The following is a 27,490-nucleotide window of genomic DNA, read 5'->3' on the forward strand; positions in this document are numbered from 1 at the left end:
TGACCCACCACCATTATAGGACATTTTGCGCGATGCTCATAGTCCCTGGGGACTAATCGACCCAGGAGGGCAAGGAGCACAAAGTGTCCTTTGAATCCCTCTGACCCAATTAGTATAGATCTCAAGGTATGTCTGTTAAACATCCAAGAAGGTTAGTTCCACCATTCTGGCATTTTTAATTACTGTGTGTCTTGCAGATAAATCTTGTGTAATGACCAGTTGGTCTCAAATAAACCTTTTCTAGAGATATTTTTCTTGATCTTTTATGTATAATTTGTCAGTAGATTGTAGGAATAATATGGTTCCCTCTGGTTTTCGTGACTAGCTAGGCATTGTTTCTCTCTTGTATCGTCCCCCGCCTCTATCATGGTTTTCCCACTTTCATTTATTATATGTGCTTTAACTTACTCAACTTATATCCTTTATTCAACAGATATATAAAACTACTTTATGTGTTTTGAGTAGTCTTTGGAAGTGGGAAATATTTGTTGTATCTTTTAAACTGCCTTCCTCTTTTTTATTCCTCTTCCACTTTCACAATTCTAAAATCATTTACTTCTTTGAATGCTGAATATTTCTTTATTCTAATCACTTAACTTTATAGGTTCCCTGCCCAGAAACTTCCTTTTTACCCAAGCTTTTAGAGAGGTCTTTGGTCATTTCTTTTTACTGTAGACGTTCAAGTATGTGTTTGTGTGTATGTGTGTGTGTGTGTGTGTGTGTGTGTGTGTGTTTGTGCCTGTGTGTGTTTGTGTCTGTATGTGTCTGTGTCTGTGTCCATGTGCCTGTCTGTCCATGTGGAGGGGGCTGAAAAAGTTGATATTGGGTTTCTTTATCATTCACTATCTACCTTACTTTAGAATCATGCTGGTGCAGTAAGGTTGTGTATGTGTGTGTGAGGGTCCACAGAGGTCAGAGCCATTGGATGCCCCATATCTAGAGTTACAGGAGGTTTGAGCTGTCCAATGTGGGTGCTGGGAATCCATCTTGGATTTGATTTCTCTGGAAAGATCTGAACCAACTCTTAACTGTTGATCCCTCTCCAGCCCCTCACGCTACTTTCAAAGAAAGGGTCTCTTGAACCTGTAGCTGGCCAAATGACTTGGAGTGGCTGGAAACCAGCCCCAGGGATTTTCCTGTCTCAGCTCCCCCAACACTGGGATTACAAGAGTGCCCTTGGTCCTACTTTGTATATGGATGCTAGTGATCTAAACTCTGGTCCTCTTGCTTACATGGCAAACACTTTACTGACTGAACCATCTCCCTTGCCTTCCATGTCTTGGTATCAATCTTGAGTCTGGCCTCTCGGATAGAGATCTCGATGCTGCAACTCACATGGAGGACTTTAATTTTTTGCTTTCTTCAGAGTGAGAGAGGCTTAGTCCAGGTCCTAGTTTCATGAACTTTATGTCTGTCTTCTAGCTCTTAGTCTGCCAGCACTTCAGTCCCTATGCTTTGCTAGAGAAAAGTTTGAATGCGAAGCTAAGCAGGTCTGCAGCTGGGCAGCACTCCGTTTCATAGTTGGCCTCTCTCCTTACTCTTTGGAAGATCGGTTTGTCTGTTTGGGGTTTAAAATAAATATTTTTGCTTTTATTATGTGTTTGTAAATACTTTGAGTCAAGATATCAACTCTGCCATCTTCTTTGGAATACTTATGATATCTGATTTAGTTTTTCTTGATTTGGTGTTTATTGAAAGAATGTAAAACAGAATAAATCCAGATAACCTTTCAGTCAAAACTTTTTTAATACTTGCAGTTCAAGATACAAAACGTATTTTACCATGATAACTTGAAAATGCTATTTTTTTACTTACTTTTATTTAAGTTGTGAGGTAAACACAGGTATAACTCTTAGGAAAATTGTAAGGATGAAACATCGAGACTGAAAAATCTCCATTGAGAAATATATTTTATACATTCATAAAAAATAGGACATCCTAATGAGGGAGTGTAGGAAGTGTCACTTCTACACAAATGACCATGAGAGAGGTAAGTTTCGAAAATGAATTAGATTTGGAATGGGCAGACTTCTAAGCTCAGCATCACAGAGACAGCAAAAGAGTCAAGGTTCAGAAACAGGCATGTTTTACAGAAACAACCGAAATGAATTGCATTTTTCTGAGTAAGGGAGACCAATATGTGCAGAAAGAGACAAACATATGTCTGCTGAGGTAGAATTATCTATTTTGTCTTGAACTACCTCCCCTGTTACTAAATCTGACATTTCTTTTTCTAGAGCTAATTCTTTGATCTTTCATCTCTTTCTCCTTTTTTCAACCAGTCAATGGCCTAACCCAACAAAGCTTATCAAAACACGTTCCTTGATTCATTATTTTCTTCTTTAATTACTTTTTATCTTCAGGGTTGATTTATGAATTTTATGCTACACTAAAATTTACTTGTTTTCATGTAGCATTGCAATTATGAACTATTTTTTATATCTCTACATTTCATCTCAAAATGAATTGCACATGCTTAAAAATCAATAGGAAAAAATAAATAGCAACATTGACAACTTCTTTCAAACTTTCTCTATACATATTCAGTATTTTAAATAAATATTGAATTAATAATTTATGTATCTGGAAGGAATATATGTTAAGAAAAGGAATTCTTAGTCTAAGTGTAGTTTTCTTCTTTTTTTCTCAACCTTTATTTTCCTTTACCTTTGTTCACTAGCAATCCCTTACAGTCTCTCTGTACATGCATATATTCACACATGCACAAATGCATGTATTGTATATAAAAACACATTCATGCCATAAAAATCCCATCAAATGTTGTAATTTCTCAGATGAATAATATATGTTTTATATAATCCAACAATAAAACCCTAATTGTTTCTTTTGAGTAAAGACGACATCTCTTACAAATCCAGAGAAGGTATGATTCAAACCATCAATTCAATACTTTTATATATGTGTAGAAGGGAATAACTGTATGCCTAAGACAGTGTCTGAGTCAATGTGCTGTCAATCACCTTCCTTCTTTTTATTAGTCTCAGATAAAAGGTAAACAAGAAGACTGACAGCTCTGTGTCCTTTGCCATTCTGTGTCACCACCACAGACAAGAGAGTATTATGTCACCACTCAACGCTGTCACATTTGGTGTAAGCTGCTATGTCTCTTAAAGACATTTTGTTCCTAATCCTTATAAATAAATACAGGAGCCACATATCGATTATACATTATTTCCTTATGGAAATACGCGCTGATTCAATAATACAATGCACTTCAGATAAGAGCATTTGTGCTATCATCAAAGCCTCAAGCATAATGAGGGTTCTTGAAATGCTTGTTTAAATGACAAGTAAATATGTTATGTGGATTCTTTTTTAAAAGATGGAAAAATTTCTACATCTATGTAGCAAATAAATTAAAGCTTTATTTTAAATTTTAGCAAGAGTAATTTGAGGATTTTAGTGCTACAAAGAGATACTTCTAAAAACTTAATTATGTTTATTTTATAGGTGATAATCCTTCACAAATAAAACATATATGTTTACAAAATTTGTATAAGCTTGAATAGTGACTAAAAATGAAGTGGCAGATGCATCTCTCATTTGTATGTATCTGATTATTACTAGTCATAATCTTATTTAAAGGTTAAAAACTCATTCAATTTGATGTCTTACAGGGCTTATACTGAGTTCAAAATTGTATAACTGTATTAATTCAACAGAGAACTTAAAAATTTTATGGTCACTTTTGAAGAGGTGTATCTTTGCTCTGGAAACTGTTATTGAGTATGTTAAAGCTGTAATGAAATGCTTCTTCTAAAAAATTTTTTAAAAAAATTAAGTGGCAAGTATACCAATACTTTAGCATGAAGAATATGGTACTTAAAATTCCTTTTCTTCTATTAAGGTTCTTAGAACTCCATCTGCTTTCATATAGTCTAATTTGCCAACTTTACAATGATATTTGTTATTTGTGATATGACTATTGCTATAAAAAAGCCTAAATGAACCTAAAAGTTCTATATCTAGAAAATAATGAATTCTGATATTTACATAAAAGTACTAACAGTATGAGTTTTAAAATTTACTCTCCATATTCAAAATTTTAATACTGAAAATACAAATGATATAAATTACTTGATAAGGTTTAGAAAATTCAGAGACATTAAAAGATCTGAGAATAAAATTCCTGTGTTGTTATTAAGTTTAGTTACTCTATGTTAAGAATTAGATGCTTAATACTTTATATTCTTCTGTCTTCAGTTAGGAACATATCATTTTCCTAAAGGTTTTCATACTCTTGTTATGAAGGCTATCTAGTATTTCAACAACTGCATTTTCTTACAGATTATTGAACTTACTTGTAGTTTTCCCTTATAATACATAATGCTATATTTTCTATTTTTGTCTGCAATTCTTGGTAGGAACTAAAATGACTTCCATTAGGAAGGGACAACCATGCCAACACTTTCCTGTAAATGACAGTCTAATTACTTTGATTTTCTTCATCTCTGCAGTATTTTAAAATGTTTTTCTTAAGAAAAGTAAATAGATGGCCTATTTCTGAGGCATTGAATATCCTACAATTTCTTTCTCTGGCAATATCATGATGAAAAGAAATGGGTTGGTTATAATATGTGTGTCTTTTAGCCTTTCTTCCTCAAACTTGTTACTAAACATTTCTTTTGTTTTAGGGATTTGATACATTTAGAAAAGAACTACATGTTAATCATATCCATTAAAATTAAGATACTTATCTGCTTCCAATTGGAGCTATCACCACACTGTTTCAGTAGTTTCTCTTTGTGTTTATGTAGTCTTTGTATGTATGTAGTCTTTGTGTGTGTAGACTTTGTGTGTGTAGTCTTTGTGTGCATGTAGTCTTTGTGTGTATGTAGTCTTTGTATGTGTAGTCTTTGTGTGTGTAGTCTTTGTATGTGTAGTCTTTGTGTATATGTAGTCTTTGTGTGCATGTAGTCTTTGTGTGTATGTAGTCTTTGAGTTTATGTAGCCTTTTGTTCTCCTTGTTCCTCCTGCCTTTTCTTCCACTTTTACTGAAGTCTCAAATTGGTCATCTATACCATTGTTTCCATTTTTCACTGTATTTTCATAGCTTCAAATGCTTTTAGATAAGAGTTAAATTCTTCTTTTGCATCGTTAATCTATCTTCATCTTGATTTTATTTCTTATTTTTTAAGATTTGCAATTATATTTCACGTGATATTATTTTACTATATAAAATGTAGTTTGGGACTGGAGAGATGGCTCAACAGTTAAGAACACTGAATGCTCCTGCAGAATACCCAGGTTCAAATCCCAGCACCCACATGGCAGCTAAAAACTGTCTATAACTCCAGTTAGAGGGTATCTGACAGCCTATCTGTCCACCACGTGCATTGCACAACACGGGTGCACTTACCACATGTAGGCAATACATGTGTACTAATAAAATAAAAATAATATTTTTTAAAAAGAATCGAAATCCATCTTTAAAAAAAAGAAAAGAAAAAGAAATATTTTTCTAGATCCTGTAACATTTCTGATGATAATCCTCTAGCACGATGTACTTTTATTTTGATGACTCATATTGTTTTTAATTTTATGTGTATGAGTGTCTACTTGCATATAAGCGTCTGTACTCCTTGCATGTCTGTGTCCTTGGAGGCCAGAATATGACATTGTATACCCTGAAATTGCAGTTATAAATAGTTGCGAGTCACCATGAGGGTGCTGAGAACTGAGCCCAGGTTCTCTTCAAAAGCAGCAGTTATTGGTAACCTCTGAGCCATCTCTAAAACCCCACAAAAATATTTTTCATAGGAACCATTTTACTTTTTGCATAATTCATTTTTGTCAACCTATATTCCTAAAGTCTTAATTTTGGAAATTGTGGGAAATGAGGTGCAAATTTTCTCAGAAGGAGTGTTCAACACAACGGTTTTGTAATATGGCAATTGTTAGGTAAGTGATCATTTTTATGCAGTCTTCTTTAAACCTATGGTATTTACATCACGTAGGGAGTTGATACCATCCATCTGCTTCCAAACAGAAGGAGAGAATAGAAAAACTGTACTCGTCTTTTAAAACTCAGCACTTGAATGCACAATATTATCACTCTCCTCCTCATTCCTAATACTTGTCACATGACAGCCCTTCACAGGAAAACTGTCCTCTTAATTCAAATGTAAGATTAGTAACATATACACATGTAAACATTATCCTTAGTTCTAGTTTTATTCTACAACTTGATAGCATATACGTATGTTAGTTCTTACCAAACCCTAATTTAATAACGGGGGCTCCTGTAGATCTCAAAGAGGATCTCAACTCTCCTAATGTTTCTGGGAGTTTACTCTTGTATCAGCTTTCTATCCCTGCAATTCTCATGGTGTATTGGTATCAAATTGCTTCCTGTTTCCCGCATCTGCCCATAATTTAGTTGAATATTCTGAGCTTCCTTGAACACAATGTAATACTACCAGTCTTAGATCTAATTTGGATGCCAGGGAATTGCTTTTCTACTGCCAAGGGTCGTACTGTAACAGAAGCTGTCTGGGGCTGGGTAATAGGATTTCTTTTGCTTCTTTTCCCAAACAGCACTAGCTTAGAATTCTCTGGTGGTAAATTTCTTTGTAACCACTATTGAGAATCATCAGCAAACAATCACCATCTTCCATTTGGACGGGCCATCAATTATTTGTAAGGCTAGTTCTATCATTAATCTCAAAGATAATGAGAAACATTAAAATATTTGCTAAGGAAATTGATTAGTATTAGTTAATATTATATAATAAATCACTTGGATGTAAATATTTAAGAAGTCATAGGTTTTATAGTCTGCCTTCTTGAACACCTACCTCTATTCTGCTATGTACTAGCCATGTAACTGTGGGAAAGCTACCTAACCTTTCTGTTATTTCAGAATGTTACCTTTAGAAAATGAGTAACACTAGTATCTGAAAGCCATTATGTTGGAATGCACACTGTAGTTCCAGCAACTGAATTGGAAATCTGAGGTTCTTTAAGTTAACATAGAAAAATCAAAGAGGAAAAAAGGAAAAGGAAGAATAAAGAATTCCTAGCACTTGTTTTAGAGGCTACTGCAAACATAAAGTTGTTAAATCTAGGTAAGCACTTAATTTTCTTTCAGATAGTGAATTGCATGTGTAATGATCCAATTAATGCCACCCTCTCATCATCATCATCATCATCATCACTGCCATGACTATTATGTAAATTTTTCTATAAATGCAAACTCATAACGTCACTGTCTTTGATTAGGCATGTTTATCGACCCTCCTCTATCTAGAAAATGCCCAGTAGTCATCTGATTTTCTAAGAAGCTCTTCATTTGATTTCAATAAATTGAGTTGAAGATTGTTTCCCTATTCATTGTCTAGGTAAGAAATTCAGGAAAGTTTTTGCTTGATATTCTAAGTATGTTGTGGAATTTACAAAAAATTCTTTCAGTATTAAATTATTTCTACAACATGCATTTATCTTAATTCTCTTCTATGTTGAGAGGCTCTTTTATATACTCTTCTCTTTGATACAGCCTTTATTATGTTAGTAAAAGCCTGCTAAGAGAGAACAGAGATCTTTTCTACAGTGCAAGCTAGTTGTTGAGCTGCCTAAGTATCCAAAGGCAAGGCAAGCTCAAAGCCTGGAAGTCCGGGTCTCAAAGCTTCATGTGAAAGCCATGGAGTCTGCAAGTATAGGAGCCTTTGAAGCAGGACATACCACACTACGAAACTCCCTCTTGAGAATTAGTAAGGGAAGTGCTTGTTCAGAGCTTTCCCTCTGGGTTTCAGAAGCCACCTCCACAGTAAGTCTCATTTCAACCTAGATACAAAGTACGAATTGAAGGCTACTGCTGAAACATTATATTTAATGCAATAAAACACAGTGTGCTCTTTTATTTTTACATTCATTGTATGACTAATTTGATGTATGTTTTTTTATCTTTTCAGTAAGTTGTGTGAACTCCTGAAAAAAAAAGACCTTTACTATACTCCCCAAAGACATAAAATTAGCTTCTGTCAGTTGTTCGTGTGTCCTTGATTCACAATTTTAATCAGCTGACTTATACAGTGGTTTTTTTTTTTCCTCTGGTTTAAATTTCCTATACCATTAAGCATTTCTATATGCAATTATTTATAAATACATACTGTTTGCATTTGAAAATGTAAATATATAACATAAACATTATATAATATAACAGTGATTAAAATGGAGAATGAGATAAAGATGCTTAGATTACTGGACATTTGCATTTAAGTTGCAGTAATATGTGAAGGTATTTTGCCTCTTCTTTTTACTCAGTTTATTTTCATTTTGCTCAAATTTCTTATACTCAAAATGTTGAAAACTTTAGATCTTTTACACAACAATAAATCTCAAAAGATAAAATGTGACTTAGTATTAATTAGATATGGTAAAATAAAATTACTAAAGCAAAGTAAGATCAAATTATTTAGTCTAAAAGGAGAAAATTCAAGCATATTTAGGAAATGATGCAATTTACTCATAGCAGTATATCATCCTTAAAATATTGCCTAATAAACTGTGGATTTTAAAACTTGTCATATGATTGATTCATCACTATCCCTTTGAATGTAAGTATGTATTTTAGATATAGTATTCATAATGAATAAAACTTGATAATTTTCTTAGAGAATATTTTATTTGTGAAAGATTTGTTTTTTCCTACTCCCAAAGGAGAGAATTTATTTAAAAAAATGGAAAAGTTGAAAAAAGAAGACAAGCTCAAGAGAAATTATTGGAATATTACCAAATGTATAGGAAATAAAACTATTAACAAATAATTAATAAGAAGCTATGGGCTGCAAACAAAGTCAGTATTTTTATATCATTTATAATTGTACCAGAGTTGAGAAAATTTAAAAATAAGAAAAATTATTTTCTTAATCTTGCAACATGTTCCTAAATTTGCAATATTTACGCTAAAAAATTTGAAAACTGTATCTTCCAACTAATAATTATGCTGTCCCGTTAATGAAGTCAAGAAAAAAAAAGATTAATACAGTCTTAAATTTTAATACTTGATAAAATTCACATGGTAAGACTCATGCACAATATAATCTAAAAATTCTTTCCACCTCCTATGTTGTGACCATCTACTGAAACATTTCACAGAATGTGGGGTGCCATAAAGTTACAAAATAGCAAATTCTACTTGCTGATTTTTGTGAAATGAAAGCAGATGGTTTTCATTCCCCATGTACCTTTGTGTCTGCATTTCTACTCTAGCATGACATATCATCTTCTTGTCTCTTTGATATAAATGTTCTATGAAAATTATACTATGTTGTTACATATGGTATTTTTATAGTTAGATGTAAAAATGAATTTCTTATGTCTGTGAAGAGACCACTAAACTTAGGTTATTGAAAAGGAATAACACTTATAAACTGCTCACTTCAAATAGCATATCATTTTCTTGTACTATGAATCCAGATCAGTAGTGAAATATATCAAATTTCAAAGTGTATCAAATGTATAAGAATGTTTTTCAAGGAAAATAAGAATATGACATAGACCTAAGAAAATACTGTTCTGAGAACTCAAACAAAATGTTTGTGATTGTTTGTTTGTGGAGAATAGAATGGAAATGTTTTGTCTGTATGTGAGCCTTAAAAACATACAGAATTTGTAATCACTTAAGTCTGACAATTATCTATGATCAGTGTTCCCTAATAAAATTATTCGTATTAAGTACAGAACAGGTATATGTGGGATGCAGTTGTGAGCTGATTTTATTAAGGGAAGACTGCTAGTAAACATGATCTGCATTCACCAACTGAGACTTTTGTTGCTTAAATAGCAGCTTTTGTACATTTGTCATAAGAAATTAATGATAAGTGGCAATTTATGTTCAAGAGTTATTTAAACCTTTGATCCTAAAGTAATTTCTGAAACCTAAAGTTGCAAATTTATATTTTTTAGCTCATCTGCTGGACATATTTTTATTGATATTTTACTATTAATATACGTATTTTTTACTACAAATTTCTAAGGTGCATGAGCATTTCCCAGTCTTGTTCACATAGATAACCTTTACGGAGGCTTCTTTTGAAGTGTGATGTGATTCTTGGTATAGAAGGTATATATGTTCACTGACATGCCTGTTCTGCATATAAGGTGCTTTGATCTAATCCACACCCACTCCCTCCCCTCCAACACCTCCCAGTTCTTTCTTTCTTTTTCTTTCTTTCTTTCTTTCTTTCTTTCTTTCTTTCTTTCTTTCTTTCTTTCTTTCTTTCTTTCTTTCCTTCCTTCCTTCCTTCTTTCTTGCTTTCTTGCTTTCTAACGGGGCTTTTTGCTACTTTAACATTCCTCCCCTCTGAAGAGATAATCATAAAATCTTTTAGGGAATTAGATAAGAGCTCCCAAATAATTTTGACATTTTTGGCCTTTGGAATGGAGTATGTTGCTAAAAGACCCAAGGACATTTTGACTTTTAGCCAGAAAACTGGCTACTTTCATTTGTTTTTTTTTTTGTTTGTTTGTTTTGTTTTTTTTTAAACACTAACTGCCTAGCCAATTCCTACCACCTATTCTTATCACACCATCCTCTGAAGAGGTTACTCAGATTGCCAATAGGAAATGATCAGGTCACAGACTGCTTTGGCTTCTTCCATGCTGAACAGGGACATAGGCAGAGGCAATCATGGTACCTTTTAGATAATGGATTTATCTAAAAGACTCCCAAATTGCATAACTCTTATCTGTAGGGACCAAAGAAAGTCCTTGACTAGTGAATAAGGGATGTAAAGGAGAAGTAAAGGAAAGAGTAGTTAGCATTACAAGTTCTAGACAAGGTATCAGAAAAAAGTCAGAACAGGGCAAATTTCAAATGTTCATATGAAAATCCATTGGGATTTCTTGATGAGAGTGTCAAAAATCATCCCTTTATTGGGTTCTTCCTCATTTTCCTTTGGTCTGCCAAGGCTGGACTCAAGCGTGATGGACTCAGGATTTGTTTCCAGGCACTTTGATAGCTGTGGGAGTGGCTACAATCAGTGTCAGTTTCCTCTCAAAAGCTTCTAGATAGGGGGAGAAAAAAATGGAGCCATCATTTTAGAACGATAGTGGGTTATCTCCCTTAACTAACAGGTGGGAAGTACAGTATTGCAGACTAAGATTTGAAGTCTTACATCTGAGCAACACTTTCTGCTTAGAAACAAAATCATCAATGAGAAATAATTGTCTACATAGCATTTTATATGGGCATAAGCCTAATGTCTGGGAAGTGTAACCCCCTGCACTCTTAAATAAATATAGTGATCACTTTAATCTTTGGTTATACTTTCATTTTGGACAATGAAAAATGAATTTGAAATGAAATGCAAAATGAACCAGGTAGTTCTGACAGGGTTGCCCTGGCTGTTTTGTGACTGTACTGCAGCCTTGAGTTTGAACATGTACACACAATTTGTATTGCTCATGTTGTCAGGCTATGTATGACTGTCTGAAACAGCTCAGCTCACGTTCAGTACTATTATGACTTATAGTGCTTTACTGTACATGCAAGGCATTATGCTCATATACAAACATAGTAGCTTAATTACATAAAACAAATATTTTCAACATTTTCTTAATGCCCCTCCTTGGAGTGTAAGGATCATTATATATCTGTGGATTGTGTTATTCACATGTCTGGATTTTAAATTGATCTTTTATTTCTGACTTGAGCTTCAGTACAAAATTATAAATGAATTTTAAGTTAAAATTAGAATAGATTTCCCAACAATTCATGAAACTGTCCTAAACATAGTTTTCCCTTGTTGTGTTATATTTTATGTAAAGCAACAGTCTCAGCATGGACAATTATATAATCAAAATATATATTAAGCCTGAAAATGTTGAAGATTTTCTAATGTCCTGTCACACCAAATATTTAGATAACATTTAACTATTTATGTAAAATTAAACAACTATATCCATCTCATTGATGTACAAGTGCTTTTATCTTCAATGAATGGTAAAATTATATGTAAAATAAAATCAAAACACAATTATCCATGAATGATTAATAAAAGTGTGATTTGTATACATACTTTATATTACTGTATACCCAGGATCACATCAAAATTTCTTGGACCAAAAAATTTTCTTGGACTATATATTACTGAATACCCAGGAGCACATAAAAATTTCTTGGAATCATGTCAGGGAAAAGTTTAAGAAGCCTGATCTAGATGACTAACTAGAGAGATCAATGAAGTCTGAAATTTGTCTTTGAACATTCTTTTGCCATTTCTATTCACTTTCTATTGCATCATGAAATTTGGCAAAATTTAGAGCTCCTTATTTTCTTTAGAAGGAGTAAATTTAAAATTCTGAATCATAGATTTGAAGACTTATAATCATAGTCCACTAAAAAATATAGAAAGACCATTAAATGTCCTCCTATATTATCAGTGAAATAGATTAACTCTTAGACAGCTGAAATATTTAAAATAAAGTCTTAGAAATATGAGTGTTTAGGGGTATACGTTCTGGAAATACTTTTTTATTTAGACTGCTACTAGTGATATTCAGTATTGTAGAAGTTAAAAAGTTAAAACCTAATATTCAAAAGCATCAAAATTCAAGTCCAAGTTTATAAAATAATAATATTTTGTTCTATGGTGGAATATATTAGAAACAAAATTTCCTAGTCACAGTCATGCTTAATTTGCCATTATTCCTGGAGGATATTTTGCTGCTATCTCCTTCTAGGAGGTGAACTAGTTGACATTGCCATTTTATTTACTCATCTATATTGTGATTTATTTATGCATTCACTTATTAACTGGAGAGAATGGGAATTATATTTAGTGCACTGTGCTAATTGTTCTGAGCAGTTGGAAGTTTCTCATATATATCTAAAATGCTTGGGGAGATTATCATGTCATAGAGCTTTTAATATATGTATGTTATCATACAGAAAATTGACTAGATAAGGCTCTCCTTGAACCTCTCCCTGTCATAACTTCTGGAGCTTAAAGGAAGATCTGGATGTGCTTTGAAGTGGACAGAATAGAAGGATTTATCAAGAAAATGTTAATTAAATTGAAAGTTAAGTATGAACTGTGGACATTCAGGAGACAATATGTGCCTTTGATAAAGAAGTATTTTTCCTATTTGAACAAATGCCCGTGAATTTCTAAGGTACTTTGTAAAGGGATGGGAAAACAGACAAGGAAAGTTGACATGTTCATGTTATATGGCAAACAGTTTAAAGATTATCTTGCAGAGAGATTAGTGCTGTAAGGAAATGGTAAGTGCTGCAGCAGTCACTTATGATCAGACCTTTAGGAATTTAAGAGAGTTAAATAAAAGGGTTTTCTTAGTACTGATCATAAGGCAGAGGCGGAGGAGCAGGTTTTAGAAGCCTGTGCAGTAGAAAATAGCATGGAGTTTATATTCATTCTTCAATAATACTACAGTTTTTCAACACAAGTCTATTCATGCTTAGTGCACTTTCTGCGTGGCAAAATTTCACTTTCCAAATTCTTCATCATAAGAGATGATAAATACCTGACTGGATCCTGTCTTTTCGCTTTCAAATATCTGTAATGAGAAAAACTAAAGTTTCAAACGTCAGATAGTACTCCTGAAAATCTTCCCTCAAATAGCTGCTTGGATCCCAGATTTATTGCCTAGGCTCAGTTCGCATTTCTACACAAAACTTCATTTACGATGGTTTCGGTAAGGATTCAGCATAGCCTAAAACTTCGTAGACCAAATACCGGCTCTGAAGCAATGGTTGTTTTAACCAATTTTCCAGAAGATTGATTTAGATTGTTTTATGTTGAATGACTGTAAAAGAACAAAACAGAAAAGGGATCACTAGCTTGATCCTCTAATTTGTCTGTATGCTTCATATGAAACTCCATGACTCCATGGCAAAGGACAGAACATTTTAATGTATCAAATAAGGTTATTGAGCTATTGACAAATAAAATAACACTGAAGATAAGAACTAAGTTGTTAAATTTCTTCTGTCTTTATCTTACTTCTGCAATATCTGGAGGCATATTTTGATATCACGCACCCGAACACATTAAGTGTGAGATCTTATAAAGGTTAAAGTGATAACCTGTTGAGATATTAAACACATCTTAAAAACTTTAATCCTGTTCAACGATTGTCTTGGCAAATATCCAAAGATGTAGACTAGTATGCTTGCTTTAGTGCCACTGATTGCAATGATACTCATAATTTGAGGACCCAAGAGTCTTCTTGAAATGGTTGTCATTCTGTATAGGTTTTTCCTTTTGTGCTTGTATATAAATTATTGGGAATTATAATGATAAAATTGTTCTCTATACAGCATTCACTTAACACATTATTTTCTAAAATATTAATATGTGAATTTATAGAATATGTTCACAAAACATTGATAATCCATATAATCACTTTAAATGCATTCAATTAATAATGGTTATGTATATTTGCCAAAACCTAAATGATACCTTTTGGGCAATACAAAAGGTGTAACAGAATTCTGACTGGGAGAACAGCCAGGTAAACTATCTAAACTTGAAAAAAAATGTAAATATTTTTGAACAATGATTACATAATGAAATATTTTAATACTTTAAATAAAATACTTTTATTTATGGATTCCAAAATGAGAAATTATTTCTCGCTGGAAACATAGTCCAAAATATATAACTACTTTTTACAAGAGTTATGTCACCACTTTTATAGTAAACATAACATTAAAGGAAAGAAAGCTATAAATGAAGTACAGATTATGAGCTATTTCTTATTTGCTTGCTTTATTTTGTTTTTTTAACCTTATTTGATTTTTATTTATTTTTTTATTGAGCTTTTAAAATCTCATACAATATTTCACACTCACATCCAGACCGCCTCCCCTATCCATGCCCCCCCACCAAACACTACACATTCTGCCATACATACTGAGTCCTATTTGTTCAAGTATTTGTATCCAAATGTCCTTCAGTGCAAATGCGTATAGTCAGCCCATCCAGTGGTTGCATGCATGTCACACTCACTCTCACCCAGCAACAACCAGTCTCAAAAGTATTTATCTATCTAGTGCTGACCCGCATGCCTGTTTCTCACCTCTCCTTTGGGCCCTTGTTTGATTGAGCTGACATGGGTCCTATGTTGGACACCACTGCTGCCACAGGCTCACATAAGCAAGCCTCCATTGGCCTGGAAACTTCCATTTCATTTGTTCCCGAACCAGCCCTGGCTCTTACAATCTTTCTGCCTCTTCTTCTACAATAGTCTTTGAGCCCTGGGTGGGTGAGGTTCCATAAAGGAGTCCCATTATACAGTCTGCAGTCTCTTATTCTCCCAAACTTAGCCAGTTGAGGCCTTCTGTGTGTAATGCACTCTGATGTACATGGAAGCCTCACTGATGAGAGTTGTGGGGTGCATTAGCCCTCTCTCTACCCCTTATTCCACCATGTTCCATGAGACTTGGTTGTAGAGATTTGACTGCAGATGTGTCACCTAGTGCTGGGCATCACCCAAGTCCATGTTCTCTGTACCTGAGCAGATGTGCAACTCTGCAGCAGCCTCCATTTGTTGCAAAAAAGCTCATTTGATGAGCTATATGGTGTGTTTGTCGCTCTAAAGGAGGTCTGTTCTATCACTCACTGTGTTCCCTTCCAAGCAGCTCCCAGGTATACATATGTAGTAATGTTCAGACACTCTATGTGCATTTCTCATAGGGTTTCTAGGGCATCACTTTTCCCTCTAGGTTTCCTAGCCCCACGAGATTCACTCATCTCTACTCCTTTTCCTCCCATCCCACCTCCCTCCACCCACCCTTCCCAGTACCAGTATCCCCACCACTCCCACCCTCCCCCAATACCTCCCAACTCCCTCCATCCCTCCATTCCTGAGTTCCTTCGCTCCCCCACACTATGGTCCCTTGCAAGTCCCTCCCTCCTCTCCTCCCTGCCAATTATTCACAATTTTTCAATCTCCCTCAGGTAGCATCTGTTCCCTACTATCTTCCTTTCAGGTTGTTTCTTTTACTTTGCCTACATGTATCTTTTGCCTTCACCTGGTTCCTGGTGTTACTTCAGGATTTATATACTCACATTTAAGGGATTGGTGCTAGAATCCACAAATGAGGGAAAACATATGCTTGCTTGCTTTTCTCTGTTTGTGTTACTCCATTTGTAATGACTCTAGCTTCATTCATTTACCTACAAATTTCATAATTTCATCTTATCTAACTGCTGAGTAGAACTCCACTGAGTAGATGTACCACATTTTCACAAACCATCTGTCAGTTGAGGGACATTTAGGCTGTTTCCATTTCTTAACTATTGTGAAAAGAGCAGGAACAAACATGGACGTACAGGTATCTCTACAGTACAATGAGTCCTTTGGGTATTTTTTTCTTTGGTGGATTGTGGTACGGGATATTCAATCCATATCATCACACCTACTAAACACGTACTTTACCACTGAGACACCTTGTTACCTGTCTTATTAGGTTATTGTTTGAATAATGACAGGTTAATTCAATAGTATTACTGTTAAGTTAATTTGGTTTAAAATTAATTAATACACAAATTACTAAATATGCCAGAAATTTACTTTCTAATGGGTAAAAATGATGGCTATAAGTCTCCAACTCTAATTGTCTTAGGAAATTTTATTCTACCAAGCATGAAACCTAAATATACATTTGTTTGATTGATGAACCATTTAGGACCAATGGTATATTGGGAAAATAATTTTATCCACAGTTTAGTACTATTTAATAGATTCTTACTCATTGGTCAGTGTTAATTTGCAGCTAAGATTAAATTCTTCAGAACTTGGAGTTTTGAACCGTTTAATCACATTACCAGTGTGTGGCAGGCACCTAAAGGCTGATGAAGCATGACAGGAACCTGCCTTACTTAACCTATTAGCCCATTTTTAATATCTGTGATGTGTTATTTTAGTTCTTCTGCTAAACACACGTTTCTGCTGTTTAGCTATTCATTCCCAGGGGGATGTTTAAAGTATTCTTAAGAGAAACATTTGAGCTCTTATGAAAAAAAAACAAAAACAAAAACAAAAACAAAAAACAAAAAAACAAAACGTGATGATTAACATTTTGTGCTTTCAAAAGCAAACTATTTAAACACTGAATTCATTTCAACTAACAGTATCACAAATCTTTTTACATATATATTTGGAACTTAATATGTACAAAGGTTAAATAATAATGATGGTCTCTCATTAATTGCCATAGTTCATGTTCATTTGGAAAATGTGGTAAAATGAAGATATTTTCAAAGGTCACCTATTTGGCATTTCAAATACTTTCAAACACAAACAGCAGTGATCTTTACCCTGGCTACAGTTTCTGAATGGGAAAATTGATACTTTTTTTCAGCTTCTTTCCCAAGGGAGTATCCTGTGGAGAGATACTGAAGAGGACTTCCTAGTTCAGTTCTTTTTCCTCTGTTCTTATCATACAGAGGCAGAGTTTAGTTCTCAATGTCAATTCAATAGTCACTCACTGAATACCTACTGTGCAGATAGCTCAGGCTCAGGGTGCTGAGATAGTGAGACAAGCTTCCTGCTCACAGGGAACCCATTTAGTCACAGCACATCCCTCTTTGGACTACTGCAGGCTGGTTTTTATTCTCTCATACTTGAAATGGTGTTTGAAAGTAAGCTGTAGATGACACTGTGGAGGTAGGATTTGCTTCAAATGGTCATTACAGTGAAAGTGTCATTAGACACCTCTACTTTTTCACTAATGATATAGCTTAGAAATTTACACAGTAAATATGAGAGGTCTGCAGCTGAATGAAGCCAGTAATCTCAGTGTTCCTAAAACAGAGCCAAGAGAATTGCTTTAAATTCTAGACCCTCCTGGACTACAGAATGAGACCATGTTTCCAAAAACAAATTGGGGCTAATGAGGAAGAAGAGGTGGGGTAATTAATAGTCTTGCTTTGGGGAATTTGTATATTCATCAGTCAATATATATTCACATATGTCAGTTGAAGTCTTATATCAGATTTCTTATCTCTTCATTCTCACATAGCAGTTATTAGTTTCAGTAAATATTAAGTACACAGGTAGAACAATATTTAAGAGCTTTATTTAGGTTCATATGGTAAATAAAACTAATTTTAAATTTTTAATTCATATTTTTCTTTTATTTTTGGAGCCTAGTTTCAGTTATCAAAGTTAGCAAAAATTTTATAGTGAATATAACAACTCAATAATATTAAAATATTAAAAATATTTGGTGAATTGAATTTAATAAAGCATTTCAGGAACTAAAATATTTTCTTTATGATCGAGATTCCAAACTCAAAATAGTTTCAAATTATTGTTGTAAAGGTATTGTAAACAATGTAGGTACTGTATTGTATCATTTATTTCCTATGACAATGCAGGAGACAGAGTCAATGACTATTATTCCCTAGGAACTTGACCTAATGCAAGTTTGAGCTAGATATTTTTGATTCAGTGCTTTAGGTTTTACTCCATGCACATGATTTAATTTTAAAAGGCTTATAATTGTATGCATGGAGATATTTGGTTTGACTATTTTCCACAAAACATTCAAGACTAAAGAAAATTAAATTCTATTTTTCATAATATGCTGAATAATTTATGTTCATCTTTAGGATCCATGGCAGGTATTATGTGATGCCATATTAGAGTGATGCATGAATAAAGACAGATGACATCATTTATCTTAGCCAAAAGAGACCCCAATTGCTTTGAGCACCTCCTCCCTTCAATATATGCTTGTAACCATGTTCAGTAACAGGGCTTTTTTTCCTCCCTGTTATTGAAACTGTATATCTAGCATGAAATGGGGAGGTAAAAGTCAGACCCATCAAAGGATTATGTCATTTCTGGATCCTCTTATAGCACACAAACAACCACAAATAGATATAATCAAATTAATTCATTTTTAATGGGTCTGGAGAGAAAGCACCAGGATTAAGAGCACTGACTGAATTTGCAGAAGACCCAAGTCTGGTCCCCAGAGTCCATATTGTAACTACCAACTCTCCTTAACTCCAGTTCTAGGGGATCTGACATCCTCTTCTGGCATTTGTGGGCACTGTACAACATGGGTTCACTTACAATTATGCAGTCAAAACATTTATATACATAAAATAAATAAAACCAAAATATGTTTTTAAAATTTAGTACTGGTTTATTACAACACAAATTAAATAGTCTTTATTGTCTTCAGTGAATATGTAAAGCACATTCACATGTATTGTACATTGTCCTTGGTCAAGGTCAAGGAAAGGTCATGAGCTCTATGCTTAGGTCATAAGAGAAACTCAAGTTATCAGTGAGCTTAACTGTATAAACAAGCTAACAGTAACTTTTCAGTTGCATGGCTAAATAAAAGCCATTTGTACAGAGTACATCCATATTGTCAAAGTTATTTCCATAGGGATCTGTATTAGAGGACATGAAATTGAACACAGGTAGATGATGTGTTTCATTCTTTTCTTTCAGTGTATATTTTTATTGGAATTTTTGTGCCTTTCATACAAAACTGCTTAACTATCTTTATATCCCATCTGCATATCCTTAAATACATACTCCCCCCCCCCGCGATTTCACACATTCTGTTATACATGTTAAGGCCTATCGAGTCAAGCGTATGTACACAGATATCTCTCATTGCAAGTTCATCCAATAGAGTCTGGTCAACCTAGATTCTCTTCCTTAAGGAAGAAAAACTTCCTCACCCAGCAGTACTTAGTTGCCAATAGTTCATCCACTAAGGTTTGGGCCTACTGCCAGTTTCTCCAGTTCTATGCTGCTTTTCTTTCTGATTGAGTTTGCATGGTCCTTGTGCATGTTGATATCATTGCTGTGAGTTCATATGAGCAAGTTCCCAGAGGCATGGAAGACTCTGTTTCCTTATGTTCATGTACCAACCCTGGCTCTTCTTCCACAGTGGTCCCTGAAGCTGTGGGTGGGTGAGGTTTAATATAGGAGTCCTATCCAGGGACAAGCTCTCTGCAGTCACTTATTCTCTATACTTTGAGCATATACACTTTAATCTTGCAATATCATGGCAGGACCTTTGAGGTTTTATAAAAATAAACATGATTAGAAATGTGTGTGAAAACGTCTCAATGTCAATTGCCTTGGAATGAATTTTTCTGTATAAAACTGTGTGTTTTGACAACGAAGTGGAGATCTTTTTTAAACATTGGAACCTCATTTAATTTTATGTCTTATAGAGTTTATAATGAGTTAAAGATTATATAAGTGTAATAATTCATCTGTAAACCTAAAAATGTACAGCCAGTTTTGAAAGAGATGTACCCTAGCTCAGAAAAATGTTATTGAATAGGTTAATGCTGTTGTAATGAAACGCTTCTTCTAATTAAAAAAAATATTTTATTGAAAAAAAAATATTAAAAAATAAACATGTATATATTATAAATGTTTATATAAAGAAATATATTAAAATACTACATTTTATAAGATAAACATGTATATTAGAAAATCATAACTATGAAAATTGGTTAATATAGCAGGCATTCTAAATTTAAATATAAACAATTTAGTTCCCAATAATTTCTTATGGCAACTGCGCAAGGTGTACATTTTATGGCTTAGAGGATACAGAGTATGAAGTAGACATTTTAAGATATGTTTGCTTTGACTGGGGGAACAGCTCTGTATTAGTGCACTTACCTAACATGAATGGGGGCTGGGGTTTGATCTTCAGCATAGTAAAAAAGAGAGAGGGACAGACAAACAGAAAGAGACTGAAATGACAAGGACAGTGGTAGAAAGAGGGAAGATGTGTTGTATAAATTGAATTAAAATCAATCACTATAATAATCAGATCTGCCTTATTTTTCATAATAAATAAAACATGTATCTCTACAAATTAGAGTTTAAAAAAAGAGCAGCTAGGGGCTATAATTCCTAGTTGTTATGTGAATAGGCAGGAAGATGATTTCTTAAAAGGTTTTATCATTTCTGTTATAAAGAATTTTATTATTTCTTTTCTATTTGAGGTACTTTAACTTGTATTAACACAGGAGTGTAAGATACAAATGTTCTTCTGATAATATATTTATTTCTTTTTGAGTCCTGAGGATAGTTTTACTGATTAAGAATTCATGGTAATTCTTTTATTTTGGTACTTACAAAAATGTACCATTCCCTCTGGCCTGCATGATTTAAAAGGAGATCCATTCTCATTTATATTGATGTTCTCAGGGGCCATTTGTCACTCTTCTGCTTTCAAACTCTTCTCTCTGTTTTTAATTTTTAATTGTATGAATTCTTATTTATTTATTTATTTGTTTATTTTTCCTTATTTCATGTGTATGCATAAAATATGTGATGAGGGCATTCAAGGCACAGTACAGATCTGGAGGTCAGAGGACAGCACTTTGGGGTCGATTATCTTTTGGGAATCAAAATGGGGCCCCAGGCTTGCACCACAAGTACCTTTATTTATAGAAACATTTTTCCAGCCCTATTTTCATTTATTTTATTTTTAATGTTTTATTTGCATATAAATTGCCGTGGATTTCAGATTTTCCTTATTTTAGATTTCTCAGTTTCTTGACTTTGCACATTTTTACCAATTTGGGAAAATGTTTAGTGATTGTGTGTGTGTGGTTTTTTTTTTTTTTTTTTTTTTTTTTTTTTTTTTTTTAGCCCCAGCTGTTCTGGAACTCACTCAACCTTATTCTCTTCTTTGCTCCTTCTGTGAGGATAGTGATGCTGGTGTTATGCATCTCAGAATTGTCTCATGGCTGCCTCATACTACCATGTTTTCATTGCTGTCATTTTCCATCTTGTTATATTAGCTGCTGAGATTGGATAAATTCCAGTGCTCAAATTTTAAATTTGCTGATTATCCTCTATAATCTCAGTTATTAAGACAACCCAAAGAGGGTAAATATTACTTATTGAAAAATTCTTTTTGACAGGTTTGATTTTCTTTAAATTCTTTTAAAAAGCATTTTTAATTAACTTCTTAGGTTAGCATACATAATGACCAGCTTTATCATGGCAGTGGTGACTTAAAAAACACAGTTCTCAGTCACGCATGATGGTGAGTGCCTTTAATCTCAGCACTCAGAAGGTGGAGGGAATGGCTGGGGGCACTGACAACACAGTGGACAGTAATAGGGATGACAGAGTATATGGGGGGTGTGTGGGGTGCCATTTGGGATGCAGATATAAAAATGAATAAGATTGTTTGGGCTGTTCTTTATGAAATACATACACACAAAAAAAATTTTGAAAAAATAAAGGCAGAGGCAGTTCTGTCTCTATGAGATCTTGGCCAGCCTTATCTACAACGTGAGTCTCAAGCCAGCTGGGCTACACAGGTCTCATTTCAAAAGAAATCAGAGATGATTTGTTGAGTTTGTTTATTCCATAAACTTTACATAATAGTCATAGGATAAGAATGCGAATGCAAGCTCACAGAGAGATGGGCAGTAAACACAGTTCAAGATCGTTTGGCTCTGAACCTGTAACTTTCCAGCACTCCCAAATCAATGAAAGCTAATCAGTCATGCAGTCTTATAGAATCAGCCCTGTTGAAGATGGGTGGTTTTTTTTTTTTTTTTTGTTTTGTTTTGTTTTGTTTTGTTTTGTTTTTGTAGTAACTTTAGTTCCAGACCTCTGCATACACATCATTATATTTTGTTCTCATTAATGTCCGACAACTCTGATATTTTGTTCTATGTCCCCACCTCCAGCTGGTTCTGTTATTTCTCTACTCCTCCCCCTTCTGCTGTTTTATTACACATATTCCGTTATTCTATTTCCATTTTCCTTAAGACCTTTTTCTCCTCCATTGCTTTGTCATGATTTTCTTTTACATTTGTCACCCACAAACACACTTACATAAATGCACACAGACACATATATAATTTTAAATTAGGTTCTACATTTGTAAGAAAACATATTTGTCTTTCTGAATGTGGCTGATTTTGTTTAATATAATGATCTACGGTTGATTTCATATTCCTGCAAATATCATGATTTTTTTTATTTTAAGTCTACATAAAATTCCACTGTATATATGTGCTGCATTTTCATATCCACTCATCTGTTGATCAAAGTCTAGGCTATTTTCATTTCCTGGGAATTTTAATTTTTAAAAAATTTTGTGTATTTGAATATATTAATGCATGTATTAAAGTGTACCCATGTCCTACAACGCTCTTGGAGGTCAGAAGAGGACATCTGATCCCCTGGAACTGGGTTACAGATGGCTATTAGCTGCCCTGTGGGAGCTGGGAGCAGAGCCCAGGCCCTCTGCAAGAGCAACTAGTGCTCTTAACCACTTTATTTTTCTTGCTGAATTTCTCTGTTCTTTTGTTTCACAAAAAATGATAATCAGTTATTAAAGTGGCTTTACAGATATGATAGCTGCTTGGAAATCTTTGTCAGAAAAATCTCTATACCTGATTAATCTCACTGTTGGTTTCTTGATTATTTTTCTCATAAAAATTATGACTTTCTGGGTATTTGGTAAGACTAGTGTCTTAGTTACTTATCTTGTTATTGTTACAAAATACCTGACAAGAGCAACTTAATAACACAAGGGTTTATTTGGACTCCTAGTTCCTGAGGTTATATTCTATCAGATCACAGAAAGAAAAGCAGAGAGAGTAACAGGCGGCTAACCATGTTGCATTCACAGTCAGGAAGCCCAGAGCAGTGAATGCCAGGGTTCAGCTTACTTTTTTTTTTTCAGCCCAGGACCATTGCCCACGGGCTAGTGTCACTAATAATTGAGGTGGAACCTCTCAGCTAAACTAATTTAATCTACTTCCTCACAGTCATGTCCAGATATTGTCTCCTAGGTAATTCTAGAACCTGCCAAGTTGATTATCAGTAACCACTACAGCAAAAAAGAAAGAAAGGAAGAAAGAAAGAAAGAAAGAAAGAAAGAAAGAAAGAAAGAAAGAAAGAAAGAAAGAAAGAAAGAAAGAAAGAAAGGAGGGATATTTTTACCAAAGTGTCAAGGCTAGTTGCTATTTAGAATAGATTTTCTTTTTCTAGAAGGTTTCAATTATGTTTATGATTATCACACAGATTTCGGCTTGTGTTTATATGTTGTACATGCTTCTCAGAAGAATTCTATTTTTGTGACTGTGGTGGAATCCAGTAGGATTGGCTTGTCTTATACCACATGAGCTCACACTGATTTGTACCTTACCTTAGATTTGCCACCTAAAAACAGCAAAATAAATTGCTTAGTTCATAGGAAGAAGCACTTGCCAGGCTGGGGATCTTACTGGGGTGGCCCCACCCTACCTCTCCTCCAACATTTTGTCAATGTTCCCTTGCCTCTGGATGGTGAATAACAGTCTTGGGCCACATAGAGAGAGTAATTGCTTTCTGGGTCTGGTTGTCAGTGAGAATACACTTAGTTATCTCTTGCTTGATTCTAGATTTCATTGCTATATTTAATGAAGCACATAAAAACCTTTTGTCCGCCCTTTTCTCCCCATACACACAAATGAGTCAAGGGAGTAAAATTCTGTGAGAGTCAAAGAGTTTCTAGGAAAATAAGTGGCTGTGGTAGAGAACTGATTGTTTTAACATAAGAATATAATAGCACAGTACTCCATCTAATCAGAACAAATGTAAGCAACATGTTCGTCACAGGTACTTTACAGCTAAATGTCAGTTCAGGTTTAAATTATGTTCAGTAAGTAGCTCTATGACTGCGGGTTTTTAATATGGTGATGTTATTTGTTGATGTACTGGAAGAACTCTAGCAATCCCAGTTCCCCAAGTGTATCAGTCCTTAGAAGTGAACCCATCATTTTCATAATTGCTCTTCACACTGGCATTCATAAAAAAATAACTTTGTGAAAGAAAGCCATTTTCAGCATCATCAACCTCTGCCTCATGCAAAGTACTACACTAGATCTCATCATGCCATTAAAAAGTTTTTTTGTGAGCTCATTAAGAAGAGCCTAATTGTGCTTTAACTTTTAAAATATAATAAATATTTCAACATATTTAAACCATTGTTTTAGGAAATAAAAATTCAATACATGATCAAATAAAATGTTAATTTTATTATGATCAAAATCCATCATTTAAAAATAGTTACTGTTTGTAATGTTGTTATTCACATTTTCAAAATTTTCTTTTTCCAGCTTTAAGGGACAATAGGATTGAGCTGGTTCGCGCTTCCTGGCATGAGCTGAGCATCAGTGTCAGTGATGTGTCTCTCTCTGATGAAGGACAGTACACCTGCTCCTTATTTACAATGCCTGTCAAAACTTCCAAGGCCTATCTCACTGTGCTGGGTAAGTGCAAGAAACTAGCGTCATGTAATCACAACCATAGAGAAATGCACACTGCCACAACAGCATGGTTCAATAGAAAAATATATGTTAAAGATCAGATCACTAGACAATTTAATTTGTTGCTGTCATTTAGCTGACTTCATTTTATAAATGGTCATAGGGAGATGCAAAAGTTTACATGAATGCCAGAAAGCATAAGGCAGCAAGTGGTTTTTGATTTCTAATTAATTTTATATCAAAATCGTCTGTATACTGTGTGGTCCTGAACCTTGTACAAAGTAATAGAATAATGAAGGCGATGAGTCTAACTTGTGTTCAAAGTGTCCCGGTTCATTACACCAAGTAAGTCACCTGACAGGAACTTTCCGTAATAACCTGTGGCTTTCAAAAATGCCCTCTTTTTGTACTTTGGTGAATTTAAATAGCCTTGATATTTCCATGTGTCTCCATTTTTTAAATTTGTATTTCCTATATTCCTGACTGAAGAACATAATGTCGCTTGTGCATGCAGCTTGTAGCTTCCTTATGCTTTTATTCTCTAAGTATCAGGCCATTTTCCCAAAGGTTAAAGTGACATGAAAAAGCAATATATTCATAGAGATTCACAGAAAATAAAGCTGCAGCTCAGAGCTCATCGACTCCACAGATGTCCATGTGCCAATCAGCTGAAACGGCTGCAATTCATTGAAACACACCTGTGCACTGAACAAGTTTGAGAAATTTAAAGATTTTTTTTCTTTTTGCCCCTTGTTTGTTTTCCTTTTAGATAAAGGAAAATGTTGCATTTAAAATGACCAGTGCATACCATTTTTGGAGGTAGGAATATTAAAGTTAATCCACCTAGTGAATTGGTTTTGTGCATGGGATATGAAATATGTTTCCCTGCCAGTTGCACTGGAATGATTTGATAAAAAGTTTCACAAGTTTGCATTAAGGACAAGATATACCCACTAAAGTGGAGTGTTCCAAGATAACAGTTGCCTGAGGTTCATGTATTGTTCTGTAGAGAGCCAACACAGGACTCAAAGAATAAATGACTATAGAGTCCAGTTTATTAAATGGTGGTATGTCATAGATTTTTTTAAAAATAGAAAAGATGGATTCATTTCTCTTTTATTCCTGTTATTCTTGTTTTGCTTTGTATTGCTTATTGGAGTTTCCCGATATTCTTACATTTTAATCTTCCCCAAAACTAAATTAATAGTTCAACAATGAAGGGTTCATTATGCGTTTATTATCAAATCATGTTACATGATATTTTAATAAACCTCTATCAAAAATCTGAATAATACAGCATAGGAAATGTGTGATATTCAAGTTGGGGAGATGACTCATTGCATTAAATACTTGCTACAGAAGCCTGACAACCTGAGTTTGGATCCCTAGAACCCATGTGAAAGCCTATAATTCCAGCATGCTCATAGCTAGATGGGAGATGGAGACAGGAAAATCCTTTCCAAGTATAAGGGCCACCTAGCCTAGTATGCACATCACAGTGGCAAAATCAGGAGAGACCCTGACTCCAACAAGGTGTAAGGTGAGGTTGCCCAATGAACTCTACAAGAAATTGAAAACAACTGTTTGTTCTCTATGCCACAGTTTTAGAAGGGAGGCATGAAGTGTATAAAACAATTCTTTGGGCTGCAGAGATTGCTCAGTGGTTAGGCAAGCCATAGCATCCATGTGCCCTTCTACCCCACAAATATGTTTATGCACACACAAACACAAAAATAAATATGTAATTTTGAAGGTATGATATTCTATTTTTGAAATATCCACATGTATTTTAGTGTGTCTATCTATCTATCTATCTATCTATCTATCTATCTATCTATCATCTATCTACCTATCATCTATCTATCATCTATCTATCATCTGTCTATATGTCCCCATGTACCTGAAGTGTTCTGTGTATCTTAACTTTTGCAAATATTTAGGACATCCCTGCTAACTAATGCTTTCCTTATTTGATTACATTTCAGGTGTTCCTGAGAAGCCTCAGATTAGTGGATTTTCTTCTCCAGTTATGGAGGGAGACCTGATGCAGCTGACTTGCAAAACATCGGGCAGTAAACCTGCTGCTGATATAAGATGGTTCAAAAATGACAAAGAAATTAAAGGTAAAGTATGAGGAAAGTCACCAAGTCAAAATAAATATATAAAAACTAGAACATGTTTTAAAAAGAGCTATTCCCATATTTTTAGACTACATTAATGCTTACTGA

At 34.2% G+C, this 27,490-nt stretch overlaps 1 protein-coding gene across 2 annotated transcripts in view; it reads left to right on the plus strand.

Moving 5' to 3' along the window:
* The window catches only part of Cadm2 (cell adhesion molecule 2), a 1,155,779-nt gene that overhangs the window by 935,115 nt on the left and 193,174 nt on the right, over positions 1–27,490 (plus strand). For both annotated transcript variants that reach the window (XM_008832226.2, XM_008832227.1), the window contains 2 exons: positions 25,113–25,265; positions 27,248–27,385. In XM_008832226.2, coding sequence (XP_008830448.1) covers positions 25,113–25,265; positions 27,248–27,385 — 291 coding nt within the window. The remainder of the gene's footprint in view (positions 1–25,112; positions 25,266–27,247; positions 27,386–27,490) is intronic.

This window comes from Nannospalax galili, unplaced genomic scaffold (assembly GCF_000622305.1).
Source record: "Nannospalax galili isolate Female #2095 unplaced genomic scaffold, S.galili_v1.0 scaffold293, whole genome shotgun sequence".
In the NCBI taxonomy this organism is placed as follows: domain Eukaryota; kingdom Metazoa; phylum Chordata; class Mammalia; order Rodentia; family Spalacidae; genus Nannospalax; species Nannospalax galili.